General features: G+C 41.1%; 1 protein-coding gene across 1 annotated transcript; it reads right to left on the reverse strand.

The window, feature by feature from the left end:
* Positions 1-324: 324 nt before the first annotated feature.
* Positions 325-9,949, reverse strand: LOC106547981 (uncharacterized). The gene is made up of 6 exons (XM_014065266.2): positions 9,833-9,949; positions 9,510-9,737; positions 8,010-8,032; positions 7,032-7,138; positions 5,087-5,224; positions 325-2,835 (listed from the first exon to the last, which is right to left on the reverse strand). The coding sequence occupies exons 3-6, from the start codon at positions 8,027-8,029 to the stop codon at positions 2,708-2,710; spliced, it is 393 nt and encodes a 130-aa protein (XP_013920741.2). The 5' UTR covers positions 8,030-8,032; positions 9,510-9,737; positions 9,833-9,949; the 3' UTR covers positions 325-2,707.
* Between the last annotated feature and the right edge of the window lie 2,168 nt (positions 9,950-12,117).

The raw sequence follows: 12,117 nt of genomic DNA on the forward strand, positions 1-12,117 counted from the left end.
AATACAATTCCTCAGCTCAGGGCTCAGGGACCTCTGCCCTGGAGAACATTGCATATCAAAGGCAGGTAGGTTCCCATGACATTTCTCACCTTCACCAACCCAACTCAGCAGCTAGCAGGAAAACACCCGTCAATCACTTTTCTTAATGTAAGCTGACTTAGGACAGCAAGTGAGTTTTAACAATTACTGAATTTAGTCCAAACACATTGTTTGGCTTTGCATGGCTACATTAAAGAGAACTATCAGGAATATCAACTGATCACTGGGCTTTTTTGAGATCATCTGATAAATAGGACATGAACAAATTAGACAAATTCTCATAAATTCATCATTGGTAATCTTTATTGAAGAAAAATGGCAAGCCATAATTAAAGAATTGTATTGACTGCAGTGCTTTAAGAAAAAATATAAAGAAACAATATTTAAATGTTCTTATGCTTCTTTGTTATTCTACTCTATATAATAGACTCTTATTTTGAACACGAGTTCTTGTTTCTATCAGTCCTTTGTTTCTGCAATGGTCAAATTTGTTATGATTTTTCACTGACTACATAAAAATAAATTTTCATTGGGATATAGGTTGAGCACTACCGATTAGCAGTATTCTGAAATGCCACTAAACTCAGTCCAAGTGACTGCACAAAACTTATGCACCAAACTAAAGGCACTTTTATGGCAGGTGGCCCATGTGCTCGCATTTTGGTGCTATTTCAAAGTAGCGTTAAACCTATGCTCAAAAGCAGCTTGGGTAAGAGCTGGCAGGTGTGGGAAGAGTTTGTATAATACAGGTAATCCCTGACTTACAACAGTACATTTAGTGACTGTTCAAAGTTACAGCAGCACTGAAAAAAAGTGACATGATTATTTTTCATATTTATGACCCTTGCCACATCCCCATGGTCACATGATCAAAATTAAGATGTTTGGCAAGAGACTCATATTCATGAGGGTTGCAGTGTCCTGAGGTCATGTGATCACCTTTTGCGATCTTCTGATATGCAAAGTCAATGGGGAAGCCAGATTCTCTTAACAGCCATGTTACTAACTTAACAACTGCTATGATTCGCTTAACAACTGTGGCAAGAAAGGTTGTAAAATGGGTCAAAATTCACATAATATCTCATTAGCAACAGAAATTTTGGGATAAATTCAGAGGTGGGGTCCCACCAGTTCGGCCGAATGGGTAGTAACTTGCCCAGACATGCGTCCAAACTGGTTCTATCGGCAGCGCCATAGGCACCTCCATCTTGTTTTGTTGCTTCTGTGCATGCACAGAAGCAATTTTTTTACTTCTGCACATGCGCGGGCGCCCAAAGCGCATCCCTGAGCAAACCGGCAGTAAAAGAAACCAAAACCCACCTCTGGATCACTTGTGGTCGTAAGTCGAGGACTACCTGTAATGCCTCAGAGAGCTGCAATGTGCAATGTTCATCCCAGTGCTGCTTGATGCTGTTTAGATTGATCCTTGTTTCTGAACTGAGGGTTGGCTGACTGATCTAACAGGTGAGGACAAAATAGGACTCTCCCACTGCCCAAAGGAGAGTGACCTGGAAGACACATCAGGAGGGGAGAGGAAGGGACATGGCCTACATCAGCCTAATGTGACTAATACAGGTAGTCCTTGACTTATAACCACAAATGAGACATTCATTACAAAGTAAGGCAGATATTAAGTGAACATAATAGCAGTGTTCCAATATCCATGCCACCAAGAAGAGGGAGTCAAGCTATTCTCCAAAGCACCTGAGGGCAGGACAAGAAGCAGTGGGTGGAAACTAATCAAGGAGAGAATCAACCTAGAACTGAGGAGAAATTTTGTAACAGTTAGAACAATTAATCAGTGCAATAACTTGCCTCCAGAAGTTGTGAATGCTCCAACACTGGAAGTTTTTAAGAAGAGACCTAAATGGTTATCCTGCCTAAGCAGGGGCTTGGACTACAAGGTCCCATCCAATTCTGTTATTCTATTCTAAATTACAGTGGAGAGAACCTCACCCAATTTCAAACCGTTTTTGTCGTGGTCATTAAGTGAATCATGCAGTCATTAAGTGAATCCAGTTCTCCGACTGACTTTGCTTTTGAGAAGTAAGCTGGAAAGGTCCCAAATGGCAATTAAAGGATCCTGGGACATTGTAGATATTGTAAATACAAGTGCTTGCATTTGGTCATGTGGCTGTGGGGACACTAATAGTAGTAAATGCAAACTCATATGTCTGTTTTTTAAGTGTCACTGCAACTTTGAACAGTCACAAAATAAATGGCCATATGTCGAGGCCTACTTGTATGTGCTGCTTTGCTACATCAACTTCTAATCCTGGCTGTAACACCAAATGAGGGGCTGATGAAATAGATCAGATTGCAACCACAGCAAAAGTGCCACAGCTCCTGTTGTGCTTAAAGAACAAAAAGCTATTTTAATATTAGAAGCTCAGGACAACTTTAAGCTGCTTGGGTATCAGATGAATAGAATATTATAAACATGTGGCTGAAAAAAGAGATTGCTGGGGGAAAAAAACTCCAAAAGCACAAGACAAACCTAAAGATTTTATATATTGATCTTCCTTTCACTCTCTTATTGATGCTTAATAGCGAAGTTGTTTGGAAGGGGAAAGCAGGCAATTTGACACAGATGTGAAGCATTTTTTATATATTATAGAAGTTAGTACAGTGCTGAAGTATCGCTACAATAATTTGTACATAATTCCACCTAGCATAGTGGACACGGAATTGATTTTCTGCTCTCTGGGCTATAATCAAAAGCTTGGTCTTCCAATCTCCTCTTTTTTTCAATAGGAGAGTTTGAATCTTCCTTCTTCTTAACAGAAGTTAGACCATCTGGTGGAAACAAAAAAGAATCCAAGAATAAACAGGGTAGTGGGTTAATATATCTGTATAATATATATAATACACCAAGCCAAGTCTCAAAAGGCTAGAGAATTCCGCAAAGCCTGGCACTCAAACAAATCAGCTATCAATAGGCACATAGAGATGGACAACATTTACATACCATTCAAAAGAGACAATAAAAAACAAAACAAAAAGGAAACAAAAAGAACAAAACACCACCCTGTTAGCAACCAACATCAGATGACCAGAGATTAACACCAATATTAACACTCTACCAAAAATCAAGAAATAAACAATACCCTAATCAAGGAAGAACTCAGACAAACTAACAATGAACAACAGCCTAATCAAGGAACTACCAAGAACACTTCCACTACCAAAGACAAAGCAAGCTATATAAGTAGACAGTAAAGTCTACTCTCTTCTAGTACTGATATAATATACATACATACTGTACATACATACATACATCATCCATCCTTCCATTCATATCTCATATATGTATAACTCTCCCTTTTTCTACACCTCACATTTCTGTCCACTGCAATTCTTTACCCCTTCCATTAATCCACATCAAATCTAACTATATAAACATGACTTCCTTTTTGCCTTTAATTCTGATTCCATCCTTTTCACACATTGCTGCTGTTTATGAATCTGATAAAGGAGAATAGTATTATTGTTTTGTTGTGTACATTTGGTTTGCTTGCTAGTGTATCTCTGTGTCTATAATGTATTGTAAACAAATAAATATTTTTACTGGAATTCATAGTTCTTATTAAGCTGCTCATAAAAGCCAAACTAGCCTGTTTTCTGATGTACAGGTAGTATAATTGACTTACAATTGTAATGAAGCCTGCCAGTGGTGGGTTCCTAACCGGTTTACTACCATTTTGCTCATGCTTGTGCGCGCGCTCATGCACGATGCTTCTGCACATGCACAGAAGCATCCGGGCGGGTGGGTGGAGCCTCCTGCTGCTCTCTACCGGTTTGCCCGAACCGGGAGCCACCCACCTCTAAAGCTTGCCCATTATCGTTGTAAGTTGCGATGATGGTTGTAAAGCAGATCACCACATGACCAGACTCACTTTTCTTAAGGTAAGGTGACTTAGGACAACAGGTGAGTTTTAACAATTGCTGAATTTAGCCCAAACACGTTGTTTGGCTTTGCACGGATATCCCAAAAGTACTTTTTCAAGTGGCAATTAGACTTTCTGTTTTTCCTTTGAAGATGTTTCTTTGGGTCCCCACCTGCCATGACCTGGATGACTGAGAATTTCCATAGACATTTAGTGATACACTTTGGGATGAACACCCTTCCAATGGTGAGGGGGTATGAATGGATTTCCAGAAAAATTGCAGATTACAGGAACCATTTGCACTTCAGTTTGAGATGCAGACAGGACAGACTCATCCCCAACAGGCTGCACCTGTGCTCAACAGTGAAGGGACTCAGCGGAAAACATCCTGCAGAAAGCAGAGCTCCAACTCCTCAATGAACAAAGGCTAGAAGAATGCAAATGACCAAGTGTCTGCAAGGAGTATAAATCCATCCATTCCCCACCATCCAGTCAGAGCTGAAGAAGCTTCTTGGATAAGAAGCAAAACATCTTCAAAGAAAAACCAGAAAGTCCAGTTGTCTTTGGAATAACCAAGAACAGGATGACCGAGAATCTCCATAGACACTTTGCAAGGATACATCAAAGAGAACTATCAGCAATATCAACTGATCACTGGGCTTTTTGGACACCTTCTGATTATAGGAGCTAGTACAGGGGATGTGTTGCTTGTGCTGAAATATCGCTATAATAATTTGTACATCATTCCACCCAGGATAGTGGACACAGATTATTTTTGACGTTTCTTCATGTTAAATTAGTCAAAAAAGAGACAAAAGAGCATTAGAAAGGCAGAAACATACGGATTTATTTTGTAGCACCTGAAGCCCTGCTGAAAGCTGATTATTATAACTTTTTTCCCTATAGACACTGGTTCCAATATTTAAGGAGATAAAAATATTTCCTTTATACCAGTTTTCAATAATAGTATCAGTTGATAATGTCTGCAGATATAATTACCATACACAATTACATTAAGCTGGAGGGGAGCATAACAAAAATGGGGAACTTAGCCTTTGTACCCATTGTTTTTATCAAAGGTACATTTGTGTGATTTGTTTTTAAATGGAAATTGAGAACATTGGACAAAATACAGAGAGAAACCATTGTCATGCACTTACTATCTCCTACTGGTGCCCTTTTATCAGGCTGATGAGATGATGAGGAATGCATTCTGCTCTCTCGGCTATGGGATTCTGATTTCCTCTTTTTTGCAATAGGAGAGTTTGACTTTTCCTTCTTAGCAGATATTAGAGCATCTGGTGGAAACAAAAAAAATCCTGTTTTCTTTAGCCCTATTACATTTATATAGGCCTTATCTATTCTAATAGATCAATCAGCTATATTTTCTTTTTTTTCACACAGCAAACAACAGCCTAATCAGGGAACTACCAAGAACACTCCCACCAACATTGACAAGACAAGCTATATAAGTAGACAGTAAACCCTACTCTCTTCTAGCACTGATGTAATATATATAGCAATAGCACTTAGACTTATGTACCGCTTCATAGTGCTTTACAGCCCTCTTTAAGCGGTTTACAGAGGCAGCATATTTCCCCCAACAATCTGGGTCCTCATTTTACCCACCTCGGAGGGTTGGAAGGCTGAGTCAACCTTGAGCCTGGTGAGATTCAATCTGCCAAAATGCTGGCAGCTGGTGATCAGCAGTAGCCTGCAGTACTGCTCTCTAACCACTGCACCACCATGGCTATCATCTGTCTGTCCGTACATACATACATACATACATACATACATACATACATACATACATACATACATACATATCTCAGATATGTATAACTCTCTCTTTTTCTACACCTCACATCTCTGTCCGCTGCCATTCCTTAACCCTTCCATTGATCCAGGTCAAATCTAACTACATAAATGTGACTTCCTTTTCTCCTTTAATCCTGATTCCATCTTTTTCACACATTGCTGCTGTTCATGCATCTGATAAAGGAGAATAGTATTCATTGTTTTGGTGTGTACATTTGGCTTGCTTGCTGGTGTCTATAATGGACCGTATACAAATACATATTTTTACTGAATTTGTTTATATTCCCCCTTTATCATTTGTATAAATAACTAAAGATGGCAAACATACCTAATACTCTTTTGTCCTCCTATTTTCTCCTCCACAAAAATCCTGTGCAGAAGGGAGACTGGCCCAAAGTCATACAGTTGGCTTTCATAGCCAAGGTGTGAATAGAACTCTGTCTCCTGGTTTCTAGCCTGGTGCCTTAACCATTACACCTTAACCATCATAATTGGCTGGGTTCTCACATATTAAACTACATTGTGGCTCAAAGCAATGTATAGACCCAAGCTTCATCTCAATCACTCATGCATCTTGTCAATATTTTCTCCTCTGATTGAGAACAGCCTCAATAGAAACTTGCTGTATTGCTCGGACTGCTGTTATTCACCTTCTGTTTCCCAGTCTCTCTCTTGCCCTAGTGCTTCAGGCTGCTTTAAAGGTTCTCTTAATAGGAAGACAGGACTCTCCTCTTTCAAAACATATATGCTATCTTCAGAAACAGGAATTAGAGCAGTGTTGGTGAACCTTTTTCAGAACCGAGTGTCAACACAGGAGCGTGCATGGGGGGAGCACCAGAAACCAGACGAGCAGCTCCCTGGCGTGGACGAGCGAGAGTGCCAGAAACCGGAAGAGCAGTTCTCCGGCACACATGCACGCACTGGGAAGCTGAGCTTCCGGTTACAGGAGTGCAGATGCGCGCTGGTCACCTAGTCTTCCAATTTCTGGCAAGCATGCATGTGTGAAGCTTCCCAGGAGGCGCATGGCCACCAGAGAGCTGCTCTTCTGGTTTCAGGCACTCCTGTGTGCACAAAGACCAGCTGGAAGAGCAACGGGAGACGGCTGGTGTGCCCAGAGAGATGGTTCTGCATGCCATAGGTCATCAGGGAACTAGAGTATAGCCAAACAAATCAATACTTTTAGGAACATGCATGTAAGGTTCCTTTCTGTTTCAACTGCATGGAATGTACCTCTCTGTTTAAAAACTTGGTCCTAAATGTAAATTTAAATATCTGCTAAGCTCATACCTTCCAATTTCCGCAAGGTACTTGTGACAACCTCATTTTGATAAGCAAGCCGGTTTTCCATTTCAGGAAGAAGTTCATCGAATCCCAAAACCTTCTTTTGCTTTAACCTAAAATACAAAGGAAACATTTGTATAGGCAGACTAGGTGGAAGATTTTAAGGTGAAAGGGGCCTATACAGACTGTATCATTTTTGCCCTGAAATATATCAGGAAATCATAAAACATCAAACTTGCTGCTTGATCAAAGATATTATGGAGTATTTGGAGTACTTGGAGAGGGCTGAATACTAGGTCAGGCCAAATAAAGATGAGGAGTTGGGTTTTAGGGAAAGTTTATTGGGTTACACAGTTTTTGCCCATGGATTTACACTCTAGTTTGTACTTGATTTCCCCATCTCAAAATGGTAGCCATCAATGTTGTGAACTCCTAATTACAGGGCCTTTGTGAACTGTGGAAAGGAGAGTTGTAGACTGCAATGGATCAGCTGCTTGTGTCAACCACAACAGAAGGCAAGTATATAAATTATATATTTCTGATCTAGTTTCCTGGTTGGCAGATCCAGCATAAACCGTACCCTAAAGCCAAGAATTCAATCAATCAATCGAGCTGGAAGGGACCATGAAGGTCTTCTAATCCATCCCCTTGCTCAAACAGGCCAACTTATACCATTTCAGACAAGTGGTTGTTCAATCCCTTCTTAAAAACCTCCAGTTTTGTAACACCCAAAACCTCTGGAGGCAAGCCATTCCACTAGTTAATTGTTCTGACAGGAAATTTTTCCTTAGTTCTAGGTTGGTTCTCTCCTTGATTAGTTTCAACAATAGGAGAGCAGCTTACATCTTATTATACTTAAGAAGGGACAGAGCTTATAATGAGCTGATGGCCCCATTGTTTTGCTCATCGGCTTTCATTTTAGTTTCCATTTTATGCCTTTCTTAGATAATCCAGCACAAATCAGAAGACAAAAAAGTCAAATACCTCATTGATGCATTCTGCATCTCCTGGTAAGGAAAGATAAGAAGTATTTTAGCATTACGTTATACAAAGTCTACAACAAAATATTGCCATGTGATTTGGAGCCTCTAGCTGTCTTCCAAGATATTTCATTTTTCCCCAGGATGTTGCCTTCTCATTTATCTTTTAACAGACCTTCAGCATGTGGTGGCTATTGAACCTGTAAAGCAGTGGTGGGATTCACTTACCTTCGCTACTGGTTCGCAAATGTGAGCGCGCATGCGCAGAAGGCTGCACATTACGTTGGGGCAGATGGGCGGAGCCTCCAAGCAGACGCCACTACTGGTTTGCCTGAACCGGTAAGAACGGGCAGAATACACCACTGCTGTAAAGCCTCCTTTGATTTTGTTCTCACCTTCCCCTAAGCCAGTGCTTTCAAATTTGGCAGCTTTAAGATGGATGGACCTCAACTCTTCAATGCTTGCTTGGGAATTCTAAGAGTTGAAGTCCACCCATCTTAAAATTGCCAAGGCTGAGAAACACTGCCATAAGCCTTTCTGATACCCTTTCTTTTATGTGGATGATGCCATTTCAAGGACCAGTGTCTATTTTCATTAGCACATAGCACATAAACTGCCTGGTTTTAACTGTGGTTTATAGAACAAGCCATAACACTGTCAATCATAATCTAAAAACCACAATCATTAGTCAAAACAATGTGTGAATCCAGCCTTGTATCAGAAATATGGGAGAGGAAGCCAATTTTTTCTACCATATGATGATGTTATCTATTTAGTCACATCTGACTTTTAACTATTCTATGGGCCTGGTCTCTCCACATCTTTCAATATTGCACTATTTCTTTGAGTTGTTCCTGACATATATCACTTTATGAGCCTCTCTCACAGGTATCCCATATGGGAAGCAATGATTTTGTTAAGCTACTTTTATCTAATTTTGCCTCCCCCCACTCCCAAGCCACCTTCCTGGTCATGTTACTAGGAATATGCAAAACCAATACGTCTAATGGGACTAGTTTGGGAAAGAGAGATCTACCATAAACTGAGGACTATTTGTTTCTTGTTCCCTAGATTTCAAGAACTATATTAGAGCTATACTCCCACCATATCTTTGGTAAAATAACCCCAGGGGTGAAATGCTACTGGTTCGCCCAAACCGGTAGTAAAAAAAATGCTATTGGTTCGGGCGAACTGGTATTTCCGATGATCAGCTGTGACGTGCGATTTATATTAGTTAGAATTGTTGGATTTCCTGCTTTCTAGCTAATCTAAATCACATGGCACAGCAGATCCTCCACCCCCCTCCCGCTGTTCTACTAACCTTTGCAGACTCTGAAGGCTTCAAAATGTTCCTTTTTTCCACTGCGCGGGCGCACCTCAGGGGTGCATGCGTGCATAGCACACGCTCAGTAGCAGACTCACCTAACCGGTAGCAGACTTTGGAGGATTTCACCACTGGATAACCCTTATTTACCCCAGAAGAAAATAATGTCCACTTTCTAACCTGTAAAAACTCAAGGTCTAGTATTGGCCATCTTTCTTCTGCCACAGTGATGAAGCTATCCAGGCAAGAAATTTCCTCTGAAATTGTGGCATTATGAATTTCTTGTTTCTTAAGTGCTGCCTTGAGTGAGTTCCACTGGGCCAGCAGCTGCTGCTTCTGTTCCTTAAGGGATTGATTAATCTGCTTAAAGGCCAATGATATTTTCTGAATCCCAGCATCGATTGTATTCTGCAATAAATTCCAGCAGGGAAATATGGTTACTGCTCTAAAAGACAGATTGAGGACAAATTCCAGTTTGCCAGTAGATAAATTGAAGAACCTACCAGGGCTCCTTTGTTCCTCGCTGTATTCACTGACTGAATTTTAACAAGTTTTTCTCTGTTTGTCTTCAAAAATGACAGCTGGTCCTGGAATTCTTGCTAAATAAAGAAGAACAGTATTCCGATTTAATGTATCTTGTGGTCTTAGATACCTACAAAATGAATCTTTAACAAGCTCTTATCCTCCCTTTATGGAGCATCTTAATCCACCTAATTATTCTTGAGCTGAGTTTTCCATCTAGCACAGGGGTCTCCAACCCTAAACACTCAAAAAGCCATTTGGACCCATTTCCCACAGAAAAGAAAACACCGGGAGCCACAAAACCTGGGTGTGGCCAACTCAATGTCACTCACTCCCACCCAGTCACATGACCCCCTCAGCTATGCCTACCCAGGTTTTGTGACTCCCAGTGTTTTTTCTTTTCTGTGAGAACTAAGTATCTCTCTGTGTGTCTCTCTCTGTCTCTTTCTCTCTATCTCTTTCTCCATCTATCTCTCTCTCTCTCTCAGGCCAGGCGAACAATGACTGGAAGGGGAAGGCGAGGGGCGGGGCCAACTAGTGGTGGGTTCAGCTGACAGCGAGCCACAGCAGGGGGACAAAAGAGCTACATGCGGCTCCGCACTCAGCACGCGGGTTGCTGACACCTGATCTAGCACATTTAAGATTAAACCAGTCACTACTTCAATATATCTGCACTCCAGACTTAATCACTCTCAATGTCCAACTTTCAAGAATGACATAGAAACTATAAACCTGCTAAGGCATAAATCATGAACTTTAACTGTGAATAGTTAAGCCTGTTCTGAAGTTCAGTTCTTGAAATCCACCAGCCAAGATTGCCAACACCTGGGAGATTATTGAAGACCAAAAGCAACTGTGGGAAAATTTGGTCTACATTATCCCCAAACTAGAATCCCCAAGATCACTAGAAGAAACTTTGGCAGCAAAATTGATGATAAAACAAAAAAGGGCCTGGACAGTTTTGTTGCAGATCACAAGGACAGGCTGTAATTCCTTGCCTTCGTCTTTTGAAAAGTGTTTTCATACAGCATTAAACAGACACTTAATTTTTTTTAGGTGTTCCATGTGTGAAAAAAACCAGAACTGAGCACTGCAAAGAAAATGCAAAGAAGAAAAACAGAGCAGAACTCACTCTGCGCTCTATTTCATAGTCATTTGCTCCTTTCTTAGGATATTATATATGTCCCTGCAAAATAGATCTTGATTCTTGCTTTTTCTGTATATGTTGTGGCATTTGTCTGGTTCCCAAGACAGAGCTAAGGCAACCATCATGCTCAGCTGTTCCAATTTGAAAGTAATATTCTCCCTCTCCTGCCAACACAACTTTTGCCATGGATAAATGTCTTCATCATTGAATCCCAAGGAGCTCACAGCATCTTTTCCAAGCAACATATTCTGTCAGCAGGAAGAAAAGGATGGTGAAAGTCAGCTGGGCATGATGGGACTGGCAGAGAGTAGAGCAGTAGGAGTTGTCCCTGGCAGTATTCGAGCTAAAGTAGATGCCCTGAGGAACAAATGTGGCAGGTGGCTGAGACTGCTGAAGAGCCTGGGCCTTCGGTCCCAGTGCTGTCACCACCTCCAAGGAGTATCACTGTGTAGGGTGCCAAAAGTGCAGAGATGGGTGAGAGATAAGCGGGTTGAGGGAGTTAGTCACCACTGTGGTCATACGTTCAGGTGGGCTGCCAAGCACACAAAATATGATTATATGACTGTTTAGCAGTCTGTAATCTGGCAATTATATAACATGGCAAGACAGTTGCTGACTATCAATTTCATCACAAAGAAGGGCTGTATGGAGTCCTCCCCTCATCAAATTTATCCCCTTGAGAGGCATATTAATTTGTACTAACTTATTATGTAACTGTCAGGCCTGCAGCCGGTTCCTTTTGAGATCTTTGGCCTGCCACACTAATATTCTATTTTACTATGCTGTTTCATTAGTGGGGAATTGGGAGGGGGAATAGTAAGGAGTAGAATGTGTTGTTGTCAAAACAAAACATTCCTTTCTGGAATCGAACGTCAGCCTTTGTCTCTACACCCCTGCATCTGACTGGAAATGGATGGGTGGAACTGCCAGCATGGCAGTGGAAGATTGGACCATGTGATGGACTGGTGGGTGTGGGGGGCAAGATCTTGAACTTTCAACTGGGTGGGGAAAACCAGGAAGCTCAGATTCACGTTTTCACAGATGTGCCAACATGGCTCTCTTAATAAATTGGAACTTTGAGCAATTCTTTACCTTGGACTCTGATTTAATTTTGGATGT

The sequence above is a fragment of the Thamnophis sirtalis genome, unplaced genomic scaffold, assembly GCF_051295495.1.
Source record: "Thamnophis sirtalis isolate CommonGarterSnake01/CBP01778 unplaced genomic scaffold, rThaSir2_p1.2 scaffold_3, whole genome shotgun sequence".
NCBI lineage: Eukaryota > Metazoa > Chordata > Lepidosauria > Squamata > Natricidae > Thamnophis > Thamnophis sirtalis.